This window comes from Ovis canadensis, chromosome 2 (genome assembly GCF_042477335.2).
Source record: "Ovis canadensis isolate MfBH-ARS-UI-01 breed Bighorn chromosome 2, ARS-UI_OviCan_v2, whole genome shotgun sequence".
Classification (NCBI taxonomy): domain Eukaryota; kingdom Metazoa; phylum Chordata; class Mammalia; order Artiodactyla; family Bovidae; genus Ovis; species Ovis canadensis.
Window position 1 is genome coordinate 145,933,913 of NC_091246.1, and position 27,540 is coordinate 145,961,452.

A 27,540-nucleotide genomic window follows, 5' to 3' on the forward strand; every position below is an offset into this window, starting at 1 on the left:
TGGGGGGAGAGAGGGTTGTAGTGGGGGAAGTCAGGTGAAATTTACAAGAAAGGCAGTTTTTTAAACTTTTCAACTAGAAAGCAAAATTTTACACAGAATCCCACCATATTATATAGATGTTGTGTTCTGAATAAGTGGGAACAGGAGTGAAAAAGGGTTCTGAGTCCCGCCCATTAATTTCTTCCTACCTGCTAAAGTGACCCCTGAGAGCTTCCCACGGACCTCTGTGCTACCAGGTACAAAAGCCACTGGGCTTGATGACCACAGGTGTCCCTTACCATAGAAAACCCTAATACATTGTGAAGGGAACTGGATCACTCCCATAGCTATGCTCCAAACTGCCTGCCCACTTGAAAGATGCCCTCACACCATGCCTGGGTAGATCTGAGTAGAAATTACAATACGCCACCTTTTCCATATCCCCATCTGTAAGTTAGGGGTGGATGAGAGTATTCACATACTGCACTGGATTGTGAGACTTTATCTAAGAGAAACCAAAGATAAGATGCATTTAATGCACTTCCTGGTCTCTTCTATGATTTTATTATTTTCTTCTAGCTTTTGTTCAAAACACTCTATGTAAGTACATTTCTTTGACACACTCATTTATTACTCCTTGTAAAGAGCTTAACTTGAACTTCTAAAAAGTTCTGAGTACCTGAAGGCACAGAATCACTCACGAGAATACATTTATTCCCTCAGTGAGCATCCAATGAATGCCTACTCTGTGCAAGTCATGCGGGATACAAAGACCCTTAAGGAGTTCAGCGTCCAGGAGTGGAGACAGACAAGTGAGCAGAAAGGCAGTGCTGCCATAGCAGAGATAAATACTAGTGGAGTCTTGACTTGAAGGCCAACCAGGGTGGGATGACTGAGTTCTGAAGAATGCATTGGGTGGAAGCTGGCACTGAAGGTAGAAGTGTCTCCTAGGCAGAGGATACAGCATGTACAACTGCCAGGACCCATGATGGCAGGTAGGAGGGGTGAGGGGGTGATTGCAAGTGGTTCTACAAGCAGCGACCGTAAGTAAGATGGAGAGATGTGATCTGAGAGATGTGCTCTTAGAGATGTGATCTTTAAGCTGATCTTAAAGTTCCTTCTATGAAATACTACAAAGGCTGAATTTTATCCTAAAGGTCATGGAAACCTCTGAAGGGTCTTAAAGAGGGTCCTGACCACAAAGTGAAAGATGTCTTAGATGCTCCCTAGTTGAGGCAGCTTGCTTGGGTGAGAAAAATTAGATCCTCTGAAGGGACACAGCTCTGAGCCCAGGTACATGAAGGTTGAGAGTGAATTAGATTTCTACTTTCACAATGCCCCTCAGCCAGGTGCCTTCATGAAGTGTACAAACTGCCCAGCGGCAGGGCAGCACCCCAGGCAGAGGACAGGTTAAGAGTTTTCTGCCCGAACAATGGCAGAGGCCATGAAATGAAAACAATGCTATCGGAGGAGAGGTGTTGGAAGAGAGAAATATAAGGACTTGGTCATGAGTTGAGACAGAAGAGGAGCTTCCCTGGTGGCTCACACAGTAAAGAATCTGCCTGAAATGCAGAATACCTGGGTTCAATCCTTGGGTCAGGAAGATCCTGAAGAATCAAAGCTACTCCGTTTTGTAAGGTTCCTGGAAAAGAGCCTTTGGAAATCCCCTGACCTCACCCCACCACCTGCGAACCAATCAGAACCCTTGGCCAGCCCGGGAAATTCGAGTCAAGCCCGGGAAAGGAGAACCAATCAGAACTCAACACCTAACCCTTCACCAGAAGGTGACCAATCAGACCCGGAGACTCCCGTTTTTTGAATTTTTCCCGCGATAATACCCTATATAAGCAATGTAACCCAGAGCTCAGGGCTCTTCCCTATAGCTGTTGCGTCGGTATCGGTGGGAGCCCCAGCTCGAGCTTGGTAATAAAAACTCTCTTGCTTTTGCATCGGATATCACCTCCCTGGTGGTCATTGGGAGATTTCGCGACTTGGGCATAACAATCCCCAGAGAAAGGAAAGGCTACCCACCCCAGTATTCTTGCCTGGAGAAGTCCATGGACAGAGAGCCTGGTGGGCTACAGTCCAAGGGATCGCAGAGTCGGACGCAACTGAGCAGCCACTGACCACCTCGCTGAGACAGAAGAAGGGGTCATGGGTGGCTCCCCTGTATTGGGCTTGCCTGGGTGGGCAGAGGTCCTGGTAATCATGGTTAAAAATCCAGAAGGAGTGAGTACCAGCTTTGGGGAAAAGCTGATCAACTCTATTCGGATAAGCTTCCATTGTGGTTTCATGGAGCTTTCAGCTGAAACCATCCAATAGACTGTTGGATATATGGTTTGAAGTACAGGTTAAGACGTATTGCCTAGTACATATGGGAGCTATCAATATGCAGAAAAGGGCTGAAGTTGTGGGAACTAAGATCACGCAAGCTATGGGTAGATTAGAAAAGGTAAGGATTTATTAAAGATTTCACTTTAATCACTTATCTTTTATCGACAGCCTCTGCAATGCATTGTAGATGAAACAATGACCAACTACACTCGCTTCTTTGTTGTCTTCTTTTCTTTTTAATTAAAAAACATTTTTTAATGTCCAGAGTTGTGGTACTTGCTGTTTGAAAACCTGATCTTAAGCTTTCATAGAGGAAAAAAATTATTGATTTTTCCCATCAAGGCCTGTTTACACTTTAGCTATGTGGGGCAGGGAACCAAATGTTCAAACAGTTTCTAGAAATGTGCCTTTGTCTTTTTGGATCTAATCTGTGATTGTTTTGAAGTGAATGTGATGGCTTTGGCATTAGGCATTTTAGGAGCTGCTGTGTGTTTCCGGCTAAATCTGAGTTGCTACTACAAAAAAAGGAAACCGAAGCCGCTAATTAGATAAAAGAAGCTAAGCACAGCCATGAATTACAGAATTTCCAGGCAAAATGGTGTTTCAATTCCAACACACTTTTCTATCACCACCAATTAGAACAAATGCAAGAAGGCAGCTGAGCTTGGAAATAGAACATTATCTGGCCTTGAAGCTTGATTGGGATGCAGTCCCTTGTAGCCAGGAGCTAATACAGATGTGTTAGCAGAACCACATTCCAATGGATTCTTAAGCAAGGTGTCTGCAATTGTTAATATCCAAGGATAGTAAAGGCCCTGTTTGACAATACAGGTGTAATAATAAGAAAATAAACCTTAAACTAACTTTCATTTTTTATTAATTCAATCTATAAATATTTACTGAATGCATTTTATGTGGCAGGTATTAAGCACCATATGCCCTCTCACTAAATCTTTCATATGTTGGCTGCTGGATTTGTCTTCATGAATTTCTATGTCATGATTTTCTGTGTCTCGGTAGAAATGCCTGCTGTACATATTCTAAGGGTGCACCTTTGCTTGTCTGATGGTGTTTCCTGTTACTTGTCTATACTCTCAAGTAATACGATGTTCTCAGTCACTCAGTGATGTCCAACTCTTTGCGATTCCATGGACTATAGCTCACCAGGCTCCTCTGTTCATGGGATTCTCCAGTTAAGAATACTGAAGTGGGTTGCCATTCCTTTCTCCAAGGGATCTATCCCACTCAGGCACTGAACCCCGGTCTCCTACATTGGAGGTGGATTCTTTACTGTCAAGTCATTAGGAAAGCCCAAGTAATATGATAGCTTCTTTCCAAGAGTATTGGCTTTCTAGGCATTTTCTTGATACCAAGGAAAGGTATCACTGATTCATATGTAATAAGCACATCTTATTTTCCATTTAAAAGGAAAATAAGCCGAGTGCTCATGTCTGGATAACTGGTGGGAAACAGCTTTTTATCTTTTGTATGTCTGGGGAACTAACTACTGCTAACTAACTACAGTGAAGGCAAGTGTAATACCAGCTATGTTGGTTGCGACCACTTCCTTTTGACATGGTACTTATGTTCTCAAACACTTCTTTGGAAGAGATAGGAACCTCAGAATCACTCCCAGTGGGAAAGAAATGACCCAGTCATGGAGGGAGGTAGCATCTGTCTTTGCCAGCTGACATGTAGGGAATTTGTTGGGAAAAAAATACAATATACCACATATTCATAGATTAGTAGGGACTTTGTGTCCATTAGAAAACAATTGTTTGGAAACACCTACTCTTTTAGCATGGATGACATCCTTTAGGTTAACTACATGATCCAAGAGCTGAGAAAAGGAAGGAGAGCTTCAAGCCCAAGTGTGAGGTGGCATTGCCAAATGTACATTTATCAGGAATAAATATAAAGCAACTCACACAAGGTATCTTGGTTAAGGGGAAATGATTTAATTGTGAAAGATGAGCTTTCCCATTGTTCGGGAAAGCATTCATTGCATACATGACCTAATAGCCAGCATAATTCTTTGGGTCTAGGTAAACGAGTAGATCCCCTCTTTGTATTTATGCTATGCAGATTTTACCCCAGAGATGTGCACAAAATTTTGCTAGGTTTTCAAATTCTGTATTCTGCTCTATGAAGAGATAAAACCGTGAAGGGAGATATCTTTAGCTACCCAAGTGTCTCTCCTTCGCTGGAACCCATTTGCCATTCTGGAACGTGTGGGAAAGTTTGCACGTGAGTAGGTCTAGGACAGATGGAAGCCGAAGGAAGCAACTTCAAGAGAGACACAGGTAAGAAAGGAAGGTTTTGACTGTATGCAAAGTAGGTGTGTCTGTGGCAAGGCAGAGATGTAGAGTTACATAGAAAGGGAGAAAGAACAGGGCCATTTTGGAGAAATAATTCTCTTAAATTTATTCAGTTATTTGTTGAGTTTGTTTATCAGGCATTATCCATCATTGACTTCTATCTTTATAGCTCTCTACCAGGCACTAGTTTTGAACCTGTAGATGCCAAATAATCAAGGCTCAGCTTACTGTAACCCAGGTCACTTGTACGGTTACTCTGTACAGATTCTTCTTGATCTGCAGAAGGGAGCTGTTCTCTAATTTAGGTAATAGGTTGAACTTGTACAATAGTTAACTGGTCTTATTTTACATAGTTTCCTTTGAGATGGATAAAAAAATATTTTTCTTATAGAAAAAAAATTCCCTCCAAGATTGGTCCTCTCTCTTCTTTTCATAGAATTAAAGCAATTTGGCTATTAAGAGAGAAATAACTTGTTTAAACTTGTTTTCTTTTTGACTCCATTTGACAAACCTGGTTCAGTTCAGTTCAGTTCAGCCGCTCAGTCGTGTCTGACTCTTTGTGACCCCATGAACCGCAGCACGCCAGGCCTCCTTGTCCATCACCAACTGCCAGAGTCTACCCATACCCATGTCCATTGAGTTGGTGATGCCATCCAACCATCTCATCCTCTGTCGTTCCCTTCTCTTCCTGCCCTCAATCTTTCCCAGCATCAGGGTCTTTTCAAACTTGGATACTTAATTATAAAAGCATGTTTGAACCCTCCTGTATCTTTCCTTGGCCTCGTTCACTGGTCCTGATAAAGAACATAGCTTTATCAGGATGTTCTCCCTTGCTCTTGACCTACTGACACCAGATGCAATTAACTCAGGCATCTTTGCTCTTACAAAGGCACATGTACAGTATTTTAAACCTGAAATGGATTCCCTTGAAAGAATAACCAATCTCTTTTGAAGGTCTCTTTGGAATTATTTATTACAGAACTGTCTACACATAGAGAAACAGCCTAAGCAAACTGTAGGCCCAGTTCAATCCTTGGGGACTCTAATTTTAAGCAGGAATTTTTGTAATTTCTTGACTGAGTTAAGCGTGTTCATTTCAGCACAGTGAAGAGCTTTACACATGATCATATCTAGTATTAAGAGAAGATGATACTTCTGTGTATGGTGACTCTTTATTCATCCATGTCCCCGCTCAAAAGACACTTACTGAAGAAGTCAAAAGGCCAGACTCTGAGAGTTCAGCATTCAAAGATGAGTAAGACACAGCCGCTGCCCTTGCCAGAGAGATAGAAAAGCAGATGAATAATTGCCATCAGTGTGAAGAGCACAGTAATGGGAGTACATGTCAGGCACAATGTGGGCCCCAGGAGAGGGTGATAATCAGAGGGACTTGACTGAGCTTTCCCAAGCAGAATTACTTCCTGTTGTTTCCTGATTTTTATGGTACCCCAGTGATAAATGTGCAATAGCGAAGAATCACTCTTCAAACTGATTTCTCAAGTACTAAAATATAACACTGCGTTCTGGAAAGTAGAACAGCTTGTAATCACTCCTCCAGTCATGTCCCTGGGTGCAACTGAAGAGGAAGAACTGCTCCGTGCAAACATGCATTTTGTACCTTTGCTGAAGAATGGATGTGATCTGCTTGCAGAAATCTTCTCCATTTTGAGAAAACTCCTTCAGGTTCTTGTATACTTTATTATACTGAAACAGAAAAGATGTACGGAAGGGTTAGGAGCACTCCCAAAGACTGAACTCCTGTAAATTCAGAATGCTGCTGTGAGGAGGGCTGTCATCATAAATGATCCTGCAGCTACAGAATGCACACTTTGATGAGTTCTTAAAAATAAAGAGGAAGTCTCTTCTGTCTGGATGTGAAAGACCCTGGAGAACTTTTCAAAAAGAGAGCTGGTCTATCTGTTTCTTCCTAGGCCAAATGCAAACTCTTCATCAGTGGGTGAAGTTGGATTCCTGTCACACCTCTTAGTCCCAGGAAAGCTAAAAATACATCCTGAAATACATTGCAGATTCATGTTATGTCACCCCCACAAATTCCAATATAATATTTCTGGACCTCATGACAAACCCTGAACCATTAAAGTGAGTCTTTCTTGACTGTGATAGAAAATGTAAGTGAATAATTTGTTAATAAAATTTCTCCTAGTCCCCTCTGTATCTCATTGAACTTCAGTAATGTTATCATAATGAGTTGAACATTTTGGCTGAACTAAACCTTTATATATTTATAAATAAACCTTTATTAGTGTACCTATATATGAATTTAATTGTAGACAAAAATATTCCAATCGAAAGATTTTTGTCATGTGGCTCAAAACCCCACAATGTTCTTCTGAACATTGTATTGCTGAGGATAGACATAGATGACGATTGCCCAGAGGGAGAGGGTGTCAGTTGATTCTGCTGCTTTCCTGACAACAAAGTGGGTGAGAGAGATGATTAAGTCTCAAACACACCATCTCAGTGTTTCCATCTGGGAAATGGGATGGCCCATTTCATTTTTCAAAATGAGATTGCACCCAGGAGGATGCAAATTCTGTGTAGACTGAGTGTTATGCAGTGACTCTTTGCTCATGCAATGAACCAGCCCCTTCCTGACCTCAGATGTTGTGGGCACGCTGCTGGTCACCCTGCTGAGAAGGAGAAAGAGCAGCAAACTCAGACTTCCTGAGAACCCCCTATGGGGCAACCATGTTTCCATACAGGAATCTTCAGGGCAAGACAACTTCTGAGCTGTCACCTAGCACCTGGAGTAAGGGGCTGGTGGACTGGCAAATAGGACATAGGTCACAGAGAAAGAAAAACCTAGAGAAAGGACAGAAACAGGCTCCTATCTTCAGGGGTGGAGCCAAACAACACCTAGGATGTAGTTACATGCTGCTGCTGCTGCTAAGTCACTTCAGTCGTGTCTAACTCTGTGTGACCACATAGACGGCAGCCCACCAGGCTCCCCTGTCCCTGGGATTCTCCAGGCAGAAGTACTGGAGTGGGGTGCCATTTCCTTCTCCAATGCATGAAAGTGAAAAGTGAAAGTGAAGTCGCTCAGTCGTGTCTGACCCTCAGCGACCCCATGGACTGCAGCCTACCAGGCTCCTCCGTTCATGGGATTTTCCAGGCAGGAGTACTGGAGTGGGGTGCCATTGCACATAGTCTTATAGATACCAAATCCTTTGATCTTTATGCAGCAGTTTAACTTTCCCCTGAATTTAACAAAGAAAGCCACCACAGGATCTGGTAGATGCACAATAGGAGAAAACAGCTTCACTGAAACCACCCAGAACACAAGGACTGGGGTCAGAGTGTAAAGGTCTTTAGAAGGACATTGTTGACTCCTAAAGCAAGGTTTGCAAAATCACGGGTTTACAGCACCTTCAGTCACTTGGATAAGGGAGGAGCAGGCTGGGGACAGTGAGCTGGAGGGACAGTGAGCTGGAGGGACAGCTGCCACAACAACTCTGGACCACAAACCAGCCTTCTTGTTCAAAAAAGCTGAAATAAGGATTGGGATCTGAAACATATATATATATTTTTATTGCAGCAAACGAGTCACAAAATTTTAAACTATCTTCCAAGCAAGCAAAACACACTTGGGTGTAGCTTTCATTATGAAGAAATGACTCTCTCAAATGAACTTACTTACGAAACAGAAAGAGACCCACAGACTTAGGAAATAAATTTATGGTTGCTTGGGGGAGGAGGTAGTTAGGGAGTTTGGGAAGGTCATTGTTGTATTCAAAATGGATAACCAACAAGGACCTATTGCGCAGCACATGGAACTCTACTCAATGTTATGTGCCAGCCTGGATGGGAGAGGGTTTGCGGTTTTGGATGCATGTATACGTATGGCTGAGTCCCCTTGTTGTTCACCTGAAACTACAACAACATTAATAGACTATACGTGCTCAGCTGTGTCCAACTCTTTGCAACCATATGGACTGTAGCCCTTCGGGCTCCTCTGTCCATGGGGCTTTCCAGGCAAGAAGACTGGAGTGTATAGCCATTCCCTTCTCCAGGGGTTCTTCCTGACCCAGGGATTGAACCCATATTTCCTGTGTCTCCTGTATTGGCAGGTGGATTCTTTAACACTGAGCCACCTGTGAAGCTGATTGGTTATACCTCAATACAAAATAAAGTTTAAAGTTTGCAAAGGAAAAAAGAAATGCTTCTCCTCTGAGGCATGAGAATTAAACCACAGTGTGGCAACCAAGATTTCTCATTTTTATTTTCATAAACGTAAATTGTTATCTGTGAATGACGTGATACTCTCAGGCCTCTTCTTCCCCTTACAAGTACGATGGGAGAGTTTGGTAAGCATTTTCAAATTGCTTAGCTTTTTTGTTTATTTCTTAGTTACCTAAACATTTTCACTAAATTCTCCCTTAAGGCTTTTATTTCCTTTCCATAACACTGAATAACATCAATAAAACACAACTAGGTATCATGAAAAGCAAATAAAGAAATGTTAAGCAGGCACATGCCCTTGGAATAAAGTCATTTCTCAGCCTCTCTCACCCTTAGGTGTAGCCATGCAATTAAATGCTTCCCAAAGAGAGATGGGTGAAAGTTCATGTTGGATTTCAGTGAAAATTCCTTCCTCCTCTTTCCTGAATCTGGGAATTAAAATGACAGCTGTGCCATAAGGTTATCTTGAGGGTGGATGCCACATGCTAAGATTTTAGGTCAGAAAGAGAGAGAGCCTGGATCCTGAGGGCCTCTACCTGAGCCCTAACTCTCTACTTAGGGACATATTTTATGTATGGGAGGACTATAACGATAGGCTTTCTTTCTTAAAGCCACTCTTATTTTGCATGTCTAAAATATACAGCTAAACATCGTTCTAAATTGGAGTTTTATCTTTTTAACATCTACAAGTGATTTATTTATTTTTTGTTTGTTTTATTTTTACAATGTTGTGTTGGTTTCTGCTATACAACAATGTGAACTAGCCATAATTATACATATATCTCCTCCCTCTCTCGCCTCCTCCAATCCCATCCTTCCAGGTCTTCATGGAGCACCAGACTTTTTGTTTTAAATTATGAAACATTATTATGTTTCAGAAATAATAATAATACATACACTAATTATGATATCCCTTTATATTCTTGCTACCTAAGTTATAGAGATAACAGCACTTTTCTTCTCTTTTTTTAAACATTGCAATATTATATTTTCTTTCTTTCTTTCTTGTTTTTGACCAAGCCAAGCTGCTTGTGGGATCTCAGTTCCCTGACCAGAGCTTGAACCCAGGCTACACAATGAAAGCCTGGAATCCTAACTACTAGGCCACCAGAGAACTCTCTGTTTCTGCTCTTTTTAAGCAACATTTTCTTTCCCTTTCATAATTTCTTTGACTATTCTTGTGCAATTATTCTTCCCTATGAATATTTATCTAATTACAATTTTTAAAAATCCCCACTGAGATCTTAATTGGAATTGCATTACATCTATATATCTCAATTTGAGGAAATTAACTTTTTTATGGTATTTAGTCTTCCCATCCAAGGGCACAGTAAGTCTTTTCATTAGTTCAAATCTTATTTCATGTTCAATAAAATTTTATGATTTTTTATAGGTCCTATAGCATTCTTGTTTATTTAGAAATATCTCACAGTATTACACAGTATTAAGCAGTGTCCTTTGAAATAACATCCTGTTTCTCTGTCTAGCTTACACCAAAGCAGAAATAAAGACTCAACAAAAACATTAGGGGGCCATGTGCAGGGGAGAAATATTTGGATGCCTGCTTGCAAAGTGAGCTTTTCTGCTCTTAAACACAATAAGGTCTAATACTTTGGCCATTTGATGCAAAAAGCTGAGTCAAGACCCTAATGCTGGGAAAGATTGAAGGCAAAAAGAGAAGCGAGTGGCAGAAGATGAGATGGTTGGATAGCATCCCTGACTCAATGGACATGAATTTGAGCAAACGCCAGGAGATAGTGGAGAACAGGGATGCCTGGTGTGCTGCAGCCCAGCGGGTCACAAAGAGCTGGACATGGCTTAGTGGCTGAACAATAACAAGGAGGAGACAAAGCAGAGGGCCAGATGGAAGGATTTGGAGCCTTCAGAGCAGAAGCGAGAAGAAACTCCCACCTGGATAACCAGGAGTGGAGGGAAGGGTCTCTGTGATGAGCTGTCTGAGGGCACAGACTCCTGCAGCCCACCATCACCAGAAGAGACGATTTGCAACCAAAGTCCTGGGGAAAGAATCGGGTGCCTCAGACACCATGTGTGAGGATGGGGCTAGTAGGAGAAACCTTGTCTCTAACGGAAGTGGGACAGAACCAGTTGAGAATTTTTCCCTGTCCTGGGGCTACTGCATTTCCCGAACTTATCAAGGCATCAAAACTCTCCAAGACACATTTAAAAAATACAATCTCCAGAGAACAGCATTGAAATATGTACATTACGTCAACATGTACATTATGTAAAATAGATGATCAGTGCAAGTTTGATTCATGAAACAGGGTGCCCAAAAGCCTGTGCTCAGGGACAACCCAGAGAGAGGGTGGGGAGGAAGCAGGGGAGGGGGGTTTAGGATGGGGGGGACACATGTATACCTGTGACTGATTCATGTTGATGTATGGCAAAAACCATCACAATATTGTAAAGTAATTTTTCTCCAATTAAAATAAATTAATTAATTTTAAAAAATACTATCTCCAGAAGACTAGTTCTGGAAAGTCAGACAGCCCTGAAAATTTATAAACCAATGATTCAAAACTCAACTGCTTTTAGTGTAGAGTGGGTGAGCTATGGAAGTATGGAGACCACCTGTCTTTCTCAAAGGTATTCATAGTTATCTATTTTAAATAAGAGTCTGCTCAAATCAAATCATATCTTATGGCTTCAACTGCCCCTAGGAGTCCCGGTTTTAGATTTTGAAAGATTTCCTGTCATTTAATAGACTAGTACGTCCTTTTTTCACATCATGGTATCTGTAGAAAGTGATATCTGTCCTGGAACAATGTGATAAATGGAGAAAGTTGTTCAAGGCAGAGGCAACTGGCCACTGAGCTCAGCCCCCCAGCTATACCCTACCTGTAACCCCTCCCCCAAACCAGTGTGCAGATACACACAAGTTGGGAAATTCTTCAATACATTACATTGTTGTTAACTCAATGATCAAATAAAAATGGGATGATCTGCTTATTACAGCAATGGGGAGAATCTTTAACTCTACATACAATGTACTGGACACTCCCCAACAAACTGAGATAAACAGACTGAGATAAAGGTGACATAAATAAAAAAGTTGCTAAGAATACCTTCATTATTTCAGCATAACCACTTTTTTAGACTCATTGATTCTGCACTTTTCATCTTGCACTACCTATTCAGACTTGAAGATGAAAGCTGTGGTGCCAGGAGCCAGCGTGAGGAACTCCGCCCGTGGCAAAGGTCATGAGGAAGAAGGCTTGGCATAGGCAAAGGCAGGATCGAGCCTCAGGAGATCCCCTGTTCCCAAGCATCTACCCCCAATAACCAGAGTCTGCCTGCTTTACTGTGTTATGCTTTTCACCTACTATTCTGACATTAACAGGGGGCTGTCCCCCCACCACCTTTTTCTGTAAAAAGTTAATTTAGAGCTTTTAGATAATTAATCTCCTGGGCAAAATATGAGTGTTTCAATCCAAAAACCCCTCTGATGGCTTTCTAGCCTGCCTGCTGGACTCTTACAGCTGCGCATGTGATTGTTTACAGCCTCCTGACCATGAAAGGCACAGGAAGCTTAAAACATCCTAGGAATGTAGAGGCTTCCGAGGAGTCAAAATCATTAGAATAGGACTGATTAAGGGTTTCATTTGTTGAGCCAATACTTGCTGCCAAGTTTTCATCTTTTATTTGTAGACATAGTTGGTATATAGAAAAAATAGGTAGTAGCCCTGGTATTAGCAACATTAGATCTTTGAGTTAAGTACTTTCTTTGTTATAACCCACTGCACCCTTGTTCTACAGAAATGAAACTTTATATATTTAGTATTTTGAGGGTGATGAAGATTAAGGAAAAACACTTCAAGGGAAAAAGAGTTTTCTGGCTGATGGACATTTATCTAGGAAGAGAGCCATAAAAATGTTAACAGGCCTCTTGGCCCGAAGATAATGTAAACCACCTGACACCTTTTTGTATACAGGAAGGTATGCAAAAAGAAAGCCTGGTCTCAATAAGGGTCAGGATTGCTGCCCCTGCATAACTCTGCATATTCCATTATTTTTTATGTACAACTGGGGGTATATAAGCTGCTTTTGAAAATAAAGTTGTGGGTCTGGCACCGATGCTTGGCTCCCCCATGTCTTTCTTTTCTCCCTTTTCTGGCTGAATTCCCATCTGGAAGGTGGAGGCTTGCCATGTATACTTATTTGCCCTGACTTCTAAGACCCACGCAAGAGGGAGCCCAAGGCAGGGCACCCTCCACTATTCAAGCGGGCGCTGGTGGCCTACGTAGATGGTGCAAGTTCCTTGTCTTGGAACTTTATTGTTTTCCACGTAAACCAAGTTACTCAGCATCTTTTCTCCACTAATTTTCCTACTACACTATTCTTTCCTAATCTCTCTTTATATTTCTAAATAAATAAGTTTTTCCTTGCCGACTCCGTCCCTGCTTCGAATTCCCTGGATCCACTGGGGCTGGACCCCAGCACTGTGGAAAGCAGACTCACATAAACATCAAAGCAGACCCCAGAGACAGTCTCATCCAGTGTGTGTGTGTGTGTGTGTGTGTGTGTGTGTGTGTATGTGTAAGGGGGTGGGGTGCATATGTAAGCAGAAAATCTTGGGACCTTCCCTGCTTTGGGAGAATGAAATCCCTCGACCTTGGCTTTGGCTTTCCCTCTCCTCTCCCATCTCTCTTCCCCACCCTGTCTCACCCACCAGAGGGGTCTCTGAAGGGATTCCATGGACCACAGTTTGGAAACTACTAAAGTCCAATCCTCTTCTTTTATAGTTAAGGCCCAAACAGCAAAAGATAGCTTCATTAGTTAGGGACAGAACTGTGATTAGAAATGTTAGGGGAACAAATCAACCTGAGAATCCATCAGAAATAAATATATTTTATAAACAGGTGGTCAGTATAATCATGTTTCCCTGGTAGCTAAGCTGGTAAAGAATTCACCTGCAATGCGGGAGACCCGAGTTCGATCCCTGAGTGGGGGAGATTCCCCTGAAGGAGGGCATGGCAACCCACTCCAGTATTCTTGCCTGGAGAATCCCATGGACAGAGGACCCTGGCAGCCTACAGTCCACAGGGTCACAAAGAGTCAGACAAGAAGAAGCAACATAGCACGCACACATGCAGATAACCGCACTAAGCGAACTCAGAGTGGCATCACCTTTCAGCATTATGAGCAGTGCAGATGGCTCCTCAACGTCATCAACAGGCACAGAAGGATTTGCTCTGCTCAGAATAACATGGAAGATCATTTTTTCGTGTTCTTTTCCCACCTAGTGAGCTTTTGAATACCCCACCCCTTACCAAATATTCATTCCAAGAAAGAACCTACTGTTGATCTCACATCTCCCTATGAATTTACTGTATGAATAGGCTGCTTTTCCCTGGGGTCATTAATTACTGGGAAAAAAGATTTTCTCCTGATAAAGAGATTGCAGACTGGTGGAGAAATAAGCAGGATCTTTCTGAGACCCTAAAAATCCCTTTAGGTAGACAGCTGATGTACACAGACATTTCCTATTCTGCCAGTAAGAAAGTGTTTCTGCCCAGCGCTTGTAAGCAAATTCTGTTGGATAAATATTATCTTTACAGAAAAACGTAGCAGTCTAGGCAAATGGCACATTTTCATGAAAGATGAAAAATGGAAATGAAAATGCTCTATATCCACCTTGGCCTAGCTGTTCTTTCTAACTTTCCATGTTTTGAATGTTTAAAAAGGTAAAATTGAGCTAGTCTAGAAAAATTCACTTTATTCTAAGTGCCAGTATGAAAAGCTTGGGGCTTTTTTTTTTGGTGGGGGAGGGGTAATGATGATCCACATAGTGTTAAACAAACCTGATATTCTACTTAAATTTAATTAAATAAGCTTTTGTTCAATGCCTTTCATATGCCAGGCACTGCTACTGATTTCATGTGATGTAATATCCTCTAACCTAGGGGATTTCTTGTACTTATTAGGCATCCGGGTAATATTTGGAATCTCCCTGGCAGGCTGTCATAGATCGTGAGATACAGAACAGTAAAGAGCATAATCTGCTTCATCCTTTCCTCTTACTACTTTACAGACGAGGAAACAGAGGCCCACAAAATGTGAAATGGCACATCATATGTCTCATTGATGGTGTGGGCCAAGGACAGCCACACCAGATTCAAGCTGCCTCCTTATCTCGATAGTGTCCCAGAATCCCGCAAGAGCCGTGGACCATTACCCTGTCATCCTCTGTATCAGTGCCAGTTAACATCATGCGAGTTAACATCCTATGGCCCAGGCTGAACCACTGAGATGGGAAGCTCAAGTTGGCATCTGAGCCCACAGGACTGTTTCAACAGCTGACTGTGTGGCCCTAAGAGGCTGACTATGTGGACCCAAGAAAGCCTGCTTTGACAGTCCCTTCCTGGAGAGTGAAGGGGTGAGTAAGAGCAAAACCTCGGCTATAGCATACTACTTGCCCTTGATTTCTTTGGCATTGTTTCTTAGGAAGGTGCTATTTTTTTAATGATTAGATTATTTCATTCGAAGATAATTTGATCCAGTCTGTTTCCTTACACATGGATTTGAAAATGATTTCTCTTGGCGTATTTTTATGTTTAGAAGCTAAGCCCACAGGCATTCAAGCATCAAGTCCCAGAGCCAATTCTTCTCTTTTTCAAAAACAGGACTTTAAAAAATCTCCTTCAAATAAGTCCTGACAGTCTCAAGATTAGTTAAAAACTCTACACAGCACTCAAGCAACGTGTGTGCTACCCTAGTGACTGATAATTTGAGCACAGACACTAACCCAGATCTGTGAGGTAGAATGGCCCAGCTATCAGTCTGTTTTGTTCATTGGAGCATGACCTAAAAGAAGAGGTTTATAAATTTTTTTGCAGACTGGTGAAACCTATTTTACTCATAAAAATATTTTCAAACTCATAAAACAAAATAACAGGATTATAAAGAAAACTATATTGATATATGTTTTATAAAACATAATTTAAAATCAGGATATTTTGTATGCTCTTTAATTAACATACTAAATAACAAGTCTTAAAAATTACTCAAATTTTTAAGTCACACTGAGTGTGTATAAATGCTATTTCTAGGTATCTGTAACCAACTCTAACATTATATAAAAATATAAGCGATTTTCATTAGTCACAAGGTCACAGACACTGCTGTTGTATTAAGGTTTGCTACTTATATTCAAAACTGGGGGAAATTCTTAATTACAGTTAGAAACTAACACAAATGAAGAGGTCATGTTTTTTCCCATTGAAGGTCACTCAACCCACTGATTTCCCCTACTGGGGTAGACCAAGTTCAGAACTGTAGCTAAGCTACATGTTCATGAATTCTTTTTAATGTAGGAATATTGGTACAACACAATGCCTTGATCAGCACCTACTCTTCCCCCAAGTTCAAGATATTATAACATTTTATATAACCAACCTCTTACTATTTTTTTTAAACTTTTTATTTTGCTTTGGGGTATAGCCGATTAACAATGTTGTGATAGTTTCAGATGAACAGCAAAGGGGACTCAGGAAGGCTTTATGAATTAACTGTGCCCTATGCAACCTCAGGGACTCATGAAATGGGATATTTTACAGGTGGTTAAAACTTTGGACTCATTTTGGTTTCTTCATGAAACTCCCTGTTTCACAAAGCATTCTTTTGCAGTCCACTCTGTTGTTTTATTCTGTTCCTAAATTTCAGGCTCATCTTCACACAGCATTGTTCCCCAAGCACAAACCAGGACTGCACCAGGAAATCAACTCTAATGCTTGATGGAGATGAAACAGTTACAAATAAATAATGATTCCTTGACTTTAGAGGAGTCAGAAACCCTGGCTGAAGGAATATCCTCCCACTCTCTACTCCAGACTATGATTGGTAGCACTGGGCCTAGAGAGACAACCTTCAAGTTGAGAGATAAGGACAAAAGTCCTTGGGGCAATGGTCCAGTGTAGGGAAAAGGACCTGTGCTTGTCAGGGAGGGAGAATTAAGCTGACACAGAGACATGGTGATGGATTGTCTTGGGAGCTGCTCAAAGGAAACAGCTCTCCTAGCTCTGGATCTAGAGTCAGCCTTGGAAAGGAATGTTAGGCTTTTAGTTTTTTTTTAACTTGTCCTGGCTTTCCTCTCCACTATCTCACTCTTCTCTTGTTCTTGACTTTCTTCTTTAGTGATCATCGATGGCAAGTTTTTGCTTCCACTTATTGTATCCCCCCATCGATTCACCCACCCCATGCAAAAACATCACCAAAGTATCAATGGGGAGAAAGGAGAGGAGTTAACATTTTAGTAAGGGAGCAAATGCAAGGAGTGAAAAATAAACAAATAACAAATACGTAAATGATAAAAGACTTTGAAAAGTGACCTGTGCTTACCAAAAAGAGAAAAGATTGCTGGAGGAAATCTAAGGCAAGTGGTTTCACTCTTAAACTCTGAATGCAACCATATTGTTGGAATTTTTTTTACAAATAGTAATACACGTATCACTATTTGTAAAAACAATAGTAACGTACAATAGTAATACACATATTACTATTATATTTTAAAAAGTGAAAGTAGGCAGAGCCGGTTACTATGTTCTCATTATCACTATTACTAGCCACTATGACTTTATCTCATTTAGCAGGTCTGATTCCTGACTCATTTGGGGGGATGGCAGTTTCCGTTTCATCTTCACTAAGCCTATACATTCCACATCCATTGAATAAACACAAATGAAACCAATAATTCTCTGCTGATTTTTTTTCTTTAGGGTTTTATTACAGCCCCTGTTGATCTGCTTCTCCACCTGTTTTTGTTTTTAAATAAAATACTTGAAGGATAAATGCAGTCCCTTGCTTCTGATGTCACCAGTTTCAGCTTTTTGGCATCATTTCTTGGGACAACACAACAACAATCCTTGATTACTTTATTTCCTCCCTCCACCCTTTGTTTTAACTGCTTCTCATTTCCTAAATTACATCGCTGCTCTTGTGGCTAACGACCTCACAATGTCTCTGCACTTTTGACCAACTTTCTGTTTTTATTAATGCTCTCAGGATAGTAACAAACAAGTCAGTAAACGTGTCCAAGGACCACTGCAGGCTGGACAGTGCAGCCTGTACTTCCTCCTGTGGGACTTGCTGTTCTGGGCTCTAAATGAAAGGGGAAAATACGCAAAAGCCTTGCACCCGACTTAATTCCTAAAGCCCCAAACTGGCTGCAGATATTCTGCATGTTTGTGTGTCCCTGCTGTGTTCTACACTGGCACCACTGGTATGTTTCCCGAACAACCACCATCTGCATGTAAATATAATGTTATACCCACTCAAAGTTTTTCCAAGAATAGGAAAATAAAATATGACAATTACCTGCCCTGTCATTAGCTAGAAAGAGCTCTGTTTTAAATTAAACCAAAGAACAACCACAGACTTTTGTTCCAGTGCCAATATCCAAACATGTTTGGCTTCTGAGCGTCTCAAATTTCTTAAGTTCAAATCCATTAGTATATAAATCTACTCCTCAGCTGCCTTTCACACGCAGGCACGCAAACCACACGGAGCTACTCACCGAACAGTCTGTCAGTGGGTCCCTCATGGTGAAATGCTGTTTGCTTCAGTCCTTTTACCTACGCTCCGGCATTCAGGATGCTGCACCCAAAGCTGGGTGTGTCCTGGACTTCCGGGATTCAAAGGGCCTAGAGTACGTCAGTCCTTGTCAAACACTCCAAGAAGGAAGTCCCAGCCCTGGACTTTAATCCCATTTGCTTTCTGAAAAAGCAAAGAATGGCTCCGGGTTAAGAGCGCTGGAGTGAGATGGTGAGAATGATTTCTGTAAATAGTTAGGGGTCAGAATACTGAGTTGTGAACTGCATGGCCTTGAAAGACAGCCCAGAGGTTATAAAGTGTTCCTGGTGATTCAGTCACTCAGGGCTGGTAGTAGAGAGATTCTCTAAGCTTGCTGTATTCACTATGTTTTTTTATTATCTGTTTTCTGATGCTTTGACACACTGGGACCTTTGGGGTTGACGTGGAAGGATTGCCCCCCCCAGGATTAGCTAATTCCTTGAGACAGACAGCAAACAACCAACTTGTAAGCATGGTTTTGATATGGAATACAACCAGTCCAGAGCCAGACCTGCAATCACCTCCCTTACCTACCTCTCACACATCAAGTCAATATCCCCCTGCCCCAAACCATCCAGGGACAAGGTATCAAACAATTAAGACCATCCCTATATAACCAGGATTTCCCTGGTGGACGGTAAAGCGTCAGCCTACAATGCGGGAGACCTGGGTTCGATCCCAGGGTTGGGAAGATCCCCTGGAGAAGGAAATGGCAACCCACTGCAGTATTCTTGCCTGGAAAATCCCATGGACGAAGGAGCCTGGTTGGTTATTGTCCATGGGGTCGCAAAGAGTCGGACACGACTGAGCAACTTCACTTGGCTATATAACCAGGGCTTCCCATGTGGCACTAGTGGTAAAGAGCCTGCCTGCCAATGCAGGAGATGTAAGAGACTCAGGTTCAATCTCTGGGTCGGAAGATCCCCTGGAGGAGGGCATGGCAACCCACTCCAGTGTTCTTGCCTGAAGAATTCTCTGAACAGAGAAGACTGGCGGGCTACAGTCCATAGGTTTGTGAAGGGTTGGACAAGACTGAAGCAACTTAGTATGCACCCACGCATGCTATATAACCATGACTGTAGTGAAAAACGTCCAGAAAAGCGTATGAGGGAGCAGGCATGTAGTAAGCACCTCAAGTGCCTAACCCAACCCCCTCACTACTACCCCAAAAGAACCAAGAGGCTAAACTATCAAGTTAAGAAAGATTTTTCTATGTTCACCCTTATTTTTTTTCAATCACTCAAGAGGATAAATCAAACCAGAAATCAGCCATCAACAATTTATTTTTTAAATTGTTTTCTCTGCACCTGTGGCCTGTGGTCAATCCTGAGATTTCCAGCTAATGGCCTATAACAGCTGGTCTGTGGGTAGCTTTGCTCTGATTGGTGGATGGGTAAATGCAGGTACACAGCCTGGAAGGAGTTCCACCCATACAGCCCAGTGGAACACTTCAGAGCTGCCCACATGACTCAGACTCCACTTATCTGCCCATGGTATGCAAACGCTATACACAGTATCCTTGGGCTTCCCTGGTGGCTCAGACGGTAAAAAACCTGCCTGCAATGCGGGAGACCTGGGTTTGATTCCTGGGTTGGGAAGAGATTGAAGGGGGATCAAAGGGAAGATGCCAGGAGGAGGGCATGGCAACCCCCTCCAGTATTCTTGCTTGGAAAATCCCCATGGGCTTTTTTGAGGAGCCTGATGGGCTATACAGTCCATGGGTTCACAAAGAACTGGACATGACCAAACAACAAAGCAGAGCACAGCAGCGCAGAAATAACACATGCAGCAGCAGAGACACTAAGGGCGGAAGACCTTCCGTGTAACCCAGGGGCCCCTAACCTCTGGGACGTGCACCAGCACCTCCTGTCAGCTCGGCGGCAGCATTAAATTAGAGTGACACACAGCGTGACAAGAGATAAATATAACAGTGCCTAACAGTAGTTCAATGTGACAGTGCAATAGATATAACACATTTAAATCATCCCCAACCATTCCTTCTCACCCCTGGTTCGTGGAAAAATTGTCTTCCATGAAATTTGTCTCTGGTGCCAAAATGATTGGGAACTGCTGCTGTAATCTGAGTAGAGAGAAGGGGTCCTTAGGGACCTCCATTCACACACTTAACAATGTTCTACCCAGAGCTTCTGCCAAGGAAGGTTATCACTGGAGGTTACAACATGGAGTCCTAGGTATCCAGGGCTAGAATTAGATAAGCTCTCTGCCATACTGAATGAGGCTTAAGACACACCGTAAACTGAGGTTAATAACATGTTACTCAGATCCCACTGGAGGACTCCCTTGCCCTCAGAGAGGGTAAACAGACTTGGCTTGTGCCTCGGATCCAGAGCCTTGGGCAGCTCAGTGTCTTCCCCCAGTTCCTGCTGCACTTGCCTCAGTTCAGGCCTAACTCAGCTCAGCACGGGGAGATTGGCCTCCCTTACCAATCCCCACAAGAAATACTGTCACCCCAAGTTACTGTGGCCTCTGTGGCCCTCTGGGAGGACCCATACTTCTCATGTGTGTCTCTTCCAGCAGGCTAACTAGTTTTCCCTTAGACCTCCTGGGGAAATTAAAATATCTCCATCTTACTATAGTCTCCCTACCACAGGCTATTTCTTGTGAAGGAAGCTGGGTGTCCTGAGAATTGTATACGGAGAATTAGAGTTTGGCTTTTCAGATAAGCTTTTCAGAGGGTGTTTGAATCTGCAACAAAACTTTGATTTTGGATGTTAGAAGAGGGCTGTATTTATCTCTTGTCACAATGTGTGTGTGTTAGATGCTTAGTCGTGTCTGACTCTTTGCAACCGAATAGGCTGGGGCCTGCCAGGCTCCTCTGTCCACGGAATTTCCCAGGCTCCTCTGTCCACGGAATTTCCCACTCCAAATGGCAGTTGGAGTGGATTGCCATTTCCTTCTCCAGAAGGTCTTCCTGACCCAGGGATTGAACCCAGGTCTCTTGCATTGCAGGTAGGTGCTTTACCATCTGAGCCACCAGGGAAGCCCCTTGTCACAATAATGCTGCGTAAAAACTAAGATCACGTGCATGAAGCAAGGCATCCAGAGCTGGTGCTCTGGTACAACCTTGAGGAACAGGGTGGGGAGGGAGGCAGGAGGGGGTTCAGGATGGTGGGACGCAGGTATGCCTGTGGCTGATTCCTGCCGCTGTATGGCAAAACCCACCGAAGTATTGTGAAGTAATTAGCCTCCAATTAAAATAAATATATTAATAAAAAGAAAAAAAGACCCCCCCCCCAAAAAAAATTAAGATCATGGCATCTGGTCCCATTACTTCATGGAAAATAGATGGGGAAACAATGGAAAAAGTGACAGACTTTATTTTGGGGGGGCTCCAAAATCACTTCAGATGCTGACTGCAGCCATGAAATTAAAAGACACTTATTCCTTGGAAGAAAAGCTATGGCAAACCTAGGCAGCATATTGAAAAGCAGAGACAGTACTCTCTGTAACAAATGTCTGTATAGTCGAAGTTATGTTTTTTCCAGTAGTCATGTATGGATGTGTGAGTTGAACCATAAAGAAGGCTGAACGCTGAAGAATTGATGCTTTTGAGCTGTGGTGTTGGAGAAGACTCTTGAGAGTCCCTTGGACTGCAAGGAGATCAAACCAGTCAATCCTAAAGGAAATCAGTCCTGAATATTCATTGGGAGGACTGATGCTGAAGCTGAAACTCCAATAATTTACCACCTGATTCGAAAGCCAACTCATTGAAAAAGACCCTGATGCTGGGAAAGATTGAAGGCAGGAGGAGAAAGGGACAACAGAGGATGATGAGATGGTTGGATGGCATCACCGACTCAATGGACATGAGTTTGAGCAAGCTCCGGGAGATGGTGAAGGACAGGGAAGCCTGGCGTGCTGCAGTCCATGGGGTTGCAAAGAGTTGGATATGACTGAGCAACTGAACGAAAACAATAAATGGAAGATCCAGTGGTTTCAAATGACTTTATTTAGTCCACAAATGGGCGGTTTAGTTGAGTGGTTCTTTGGTTCTCTTTGGGCCCACTCATGCAAAAGCAGGTCATCTCCAAACGACTGTTGATCTTGGCAGGGCAGTTCTTCTGGGCTCTGCTGGGCGGGTGACTGGCTGGGAGCTGAGGTGAGTTTTTCTCAACCTGAAGCCTAAGCCAGACTGTTCTAGGGTGTGTTGAGGAGCCAAGAGTGGGTGGAAGTGCTCAGGCCTCTCAAAGTGCAGGCTTGGAATGGACACACCATCACTTTGGCTCCATTCAGCTGACCAAGGCCAGTCACAGGCCAGCCCCAATTCAAGGGGGTAGGGAAGATTCCAGTCCTTAGTGGGAGGAGCCGAGTGTCTCACTCCAAAGGGCACAGACACAGAAATGGGCAAAGAGCTGCATTTTACATTCAATACACTACACAGTCAATATTTGTTCTTCAGTGACTAGAAAGATACAAGTGGATAGGACACCACTGAAAGGGAGGACTGAAATATGTCAACCTTTTCTTTTCTTCAATTCAACCTCAGGGGACCTGTTTGGAACTTCAGCAGAGGTTGAGGTCAGGAAGAGAAATAAGGGGAGTTGAGTTCATGACAGACTTTAGACATTGATTTGGAAATGGGATGGTTCTCCTTTCTGACCCCACACCCCATCCTATACATACACACCCCTCCCCTGCAGAGGGTGGAGGGGGTCGGGGTGAGGGGTGAGTAGCAGAGCAGGTTCTCCAAGGTGGCTGCAGCCCCAGAGGCTGTGGCTGGTGAGGCACCTTGGAAAGGAAGCCAGAGGAGACCAACTTGAATAAGTTTGTCCTCGAGCAGATGAGAATCCACAACCCCTGATTCCCAGAAATGGCCCAGTGAGACTGAGGAGAGGAAGTTGAGTTCCTGTGTGAGCAAGAAGGTGAAGAGCCTTATAGTTTTGGAATTGGTATTAGCATCACCTCGCTTGTATCTATAGGTTGGTGAGAATTCTATATAGTGAAGCATCTCAAAGAAGGTATTCTATACATTTTTTTCTAAACAAGTGGGTGCCCAAGGCATCTTTTAAACTTTGTTCTCTTCAGGCTTGTCTCTCGTCATATGTTCTTGGCTTGCCCTCATTCTCTGGCTTCATTCCAGTACGGGGCTTCAGCTGACCTACTCTTCGATCATTCAGATCCTTGTCTTCCTGCTTCCTTTCCCAGTCTGTGTTCAGCATTCGCCTTCCGGCATGACCTCTCTGCAGAAAGAAAATCTGCAGTGGATTGATCTGGAAGCCACTCCACTGCACTCCACCCACCCCATTTGGTGCTGTCTCCAAGGCAGGCTTGCCTCCAACAACATGAGGATGCATTTGTTAAGTGTCTATAAGCAGATGTTGGGTGTCTTAAGAAGGAGCCCAAGAGTAATAGAGGTGCCTGCATGCTAAGTTGCTTCAGTGACCTCATGTACTATAGCCCTCCAGGCTCCTCTGTCCAGTCCATAGGAGTCTCCAGGCAAGAATACTGGAGTGGGTTGCCAGGCCCTGCTCCAGGGGATCTTCCTGACCCATGGATTAAACCCGTGTCTCTTACATCTCCTGTGTTGGCAGGCAGGTTCTTTACCACTAGCACTGTTGTAGCCAAGCATTCCGGGAAACAAACTCACTCAGAAGGACAATGCAGATAGTGGAGTGAAGTTTATTACACCGGCGGGCCCAAGGCAGAGTCTCCTCTTAGCCAAGGATCCCGAAGAGTTTTTGCGAAAACCTTACATACTCTAAGTGTACATACACAAACCCACCCCCCCAAATTCCCTGAAACTAGTCTGAACAAAGGAAAAGAAAGATACAATCAAAGTTAACCCATGACTCGTATGCCTTAAGCCTAGGTAGTTGCTGCTGCTGCTGCTGCTGCTGCTAAGTCGCTTCAGTCGTGTCCGAGTCTGTGCGAACCCATAGACGGCAGCCCACCAGGCTCCCTTGTCCCTGGGATTCTCCAAGTAAGAACACTGGAGTGGGTTGCCATTTCCTTCTCCAGTGCATGAAAGTGAAAAGTGAAAGGGAAGTTGCTCAGTCGTGTCTGACTGTTAACAGTGGACAATTATGAATAGGCCTGTGGTCATACCCCAATAAGCATAATAGAATTTATGATTTTATTTGGTTACACAGATAATTAGGGTATTCTTTTAGGCAACAGAGAGTCTAGGTGTGAGCCCTGGGGCTCTTCCCTCTGGAGGGTCTAGTTTTCCAGTTATGTCGTTTCCATAGATACTGGGCATATAGCTCAAAGTCCACAGTCCGGCCCAAGATGAAGTTCTGGTTTCATGATGGAGCCTGTTCTGTCTGTTTCCTCTTTCAGCCCCAATTGGGAAGCGTGTAACAGAGGTTAAGAGCAATTCAAAACTTGCCTTGACATTTCTTTAGTAGCCACAGCATGTGAAGAATTGGAAATGGCACAAGCATGTATCAATAGGGACTTGGTTAAATACCTTAAGGTAATATGGGCTCACATGTAGAGGACTTACCATGTGTCAATATTTAATATTTCTAAAGCTATACTAAGTGCTTTATAAACATTAACTTTTAAAATCATCATAGCAATCACTTGAGATATATCTGTATTATTTTGATCCTTATAATACACATAGGGAAACCGAGGCACAGGATGGTTAGGTGACTTACCTAAGGTCACACAGTTAGGAGTTAGAGAGCTGGAATTCATCTAACTCCAGTGCTTCTGTGTTTCATTACTATGCTGCCTTGCTACTCAACCCGGATATTGGAGTGAAAGAGCCAAACAATGAGGACAGAGTATAAAATACACAACAGGTTTCAAGAGAAGTATGAGTCTAGTTTGTTACCTGTGTAAGAAAAAAAGATCCAGACACATAGACACCAGGCAGATAATACTATAGCTCTGAAGGACAGAACTGTGGAGGACTCTTCCTTTCAAGGGCCTACATTTCTATGTAATTTTAACATTTAAAACATATACTGCTTTGAAAACAAATAAGACAACTAACACTTTTTTAAAAGGATAACAATTAGGCTAACTTTAATTTTAATCTTTTAAAAAAGTTAGAACCAATATGTGAAACGGAGACAGCAGGCCTTGTTAGTCCATGTCTTCATGACTTTGTATAATGCTGGTTCCTTCTACCTAGAATTCCATCTACCTTTAAGTTGCCTTAGTGGGCTTTCATTTATCTATCAAGTCCAGCTGGAGATATTTTCCCCAGACACAGTTCACTCTTGCCTTTGTACTACTGTTATCCAAAGCTTGCCCTTCTTTTAATTAATCTATCCTATTGTATGGAGATTATTAGTTTAATGGTCTGCCTCCCACACTACTCAGTGAGCTCCTTATATAAAGTATGTGGAGCAAGGAAGTGTTCAATAAATAAATGTTTTCATTTAATTGAATTAAATTCTGAGAAAGTGGCCCCATTAGCTAGTTCCTCTTCATCCATAAGATGAGAATGTTGCTTTTGAGTAGGCCTGTATCCTTAATTCTCAGGAAGCAGAGTTCAAAACTTTGAGAGTCAAGATAAGTATGACCTCTGGGCAGGAACTCTAAAATGGGAAACAGTCCAAATGCCCTTGGGAGTCTCTGCTGCTCTGATTAAAAATGGCCTTGACAAGCAGGAAACTGAGAAGGAATCAGAAGAATCCCAAGGGGCCACTTAGAGAACTTTCTTGGAGATTTGTTGGTTAAAAATATATAAACATATGAGATAAGAAGGCTTGGGACCAAGGATTTAATCAAAAGGTGGCCTAACGCTAAGAATAGATTTTTAAAAACTGGAGTCTAAAATGAGCCAAGTTCTGCAAAGTTTGCCAGGATCATCGGAAGGAATTTTTACCATATCCACAGCAAGAAGAATGCGAAGGGAGAGCGTCGGGGTGGGGGCTGTTGAACCATTTCTGATGACTGAGTGAGCAGCAGCGCTTGGTCAGGTTGCAGGGTTCCAGATGTTCCAGGGTCAGGCAGAGAGGCTGGCCAGCAGTCGATCACGTCTTCACCGCACCTTGACACAGCCTGCTTCTGAGTCCTGGACGAAGCCGAGTGCTCCTCAGCCTGTTAGAGCCGACAGAGGACCAGTATCCTCTTTGCAGTCATTCCAAGCACATTAGAGCCACGGACAGTATTTACAAGACATGACGTCACCTCCATCAATCGCCCTCAGAAGGAACTATAGAAGCAATCTCATTCTGACTAAACGACTTTTTATTTTTAGTCTCTGGTGGTTTGCTGCAGTGATTAGTTTCCTTAATTTCCATGTCTCCCCAGAGCTGGAAGAAACATTTCTAAAGCCTTGCCTTAGTGCATACATTAAAAAGAAAAAGAAAAAAAAATCTCTGCCCAAAGTCTCAGGGTGAGAAAACAAGCGAAAATCTACTTAATTCAGAAGTGCTAATGAGTGTTTTCCGGAGAAGGAAATGGCACCCCACTCCAGTACTCTTGCCTGGAAAATCCCATGGACAGAGAAACCTGATAGGCTGCAGTCCATGGGGTCGCTAAGGGTCGGACACGACTGAGCAACTTCACTTTCACTTTTCACTTTCATGCATTGGAGAAGAAAATGGCAACCCACTCCAGTGTTCTTGCCTGGAGAATCCCAGGGATGGGGGAGCCTGGTGGGCTGCCGTCTCTGGGGTCGCACAGAGTCGGACAAGACTGAAGTGACTTAGCAGCAGCAGCAGCAGCAATGAGTGTTTTAAACTAGAGCAGGAGTGGAGAGGAAGGGTCTGTGTGAGGGGGAACACAAGGATATTGTTACTGTTAATAGTCAGCCTAATTTGTAGCATCTAAAGTAACTTTTAGTTTATATGGATTATCTGGTGGTTTAAAAATAGCACAAAAGGTGTGTGTGTGTGTGTGTTTTACCACTTTCCACTTCATAAAAATTTCCTAATTTTTAAATTGAAGTCCAAATGATCACAATTAAGTTACTTTATAAATACAAACCAGGCCTGTATTCATTGTGCTAGGGCTGAATTTTCACTGTGCATGTCCAAGTTTCATATATATTAATTTAAAATCTCCAGGTGTTAATAGAATAAAGATGAAATCAAATGGATAAATTTGCATAAAGAAAATTAGTATAAATTTGCTTTTCTCCAATAAGCCCTGGGAAATCAAAACTTAATGGACAACTAATTAACAATCAAGTCATCCT

At 42.7% G+C, this 27,540-nt stretch overlaps 1 protein-coding gene across 2 annotated transcripts in view; it reads right to left on the bottom strand.

The window, feature by feature from the left end:
* Positions 1-18,678, bottom strand: part of NOSTRIN (nitric oxide synthase trafficking) — a 64,660-nt gene extending 45,982 nt beyond the window's left edge. The window contains exons 1-2 of one of the 2 annotated variants that reach the window (XM_069577316.1): positions 18,364-18,678; positions 6,250-6,335 (exon numbers count right to left, since the gene is read on the bottom strand). In XM_069577316.1, the coding sequence (XP_069433417.1) occupies positions 6,250-6,335; positions 18,364-18,390 (113 nt within the window). In that variant the 5' untranslated portion in view covers positions 18,391-18,678. The remainder of the gene's footprint in view (positions 1-6,249; positions 6,336-18,363) is intronic. The other variant, XM_069577317.1, reaches the window with a different exon arrangement.
* Between the last annotated feature and the right edge of the window lie 8,862 nt (positions 18,679-27,540).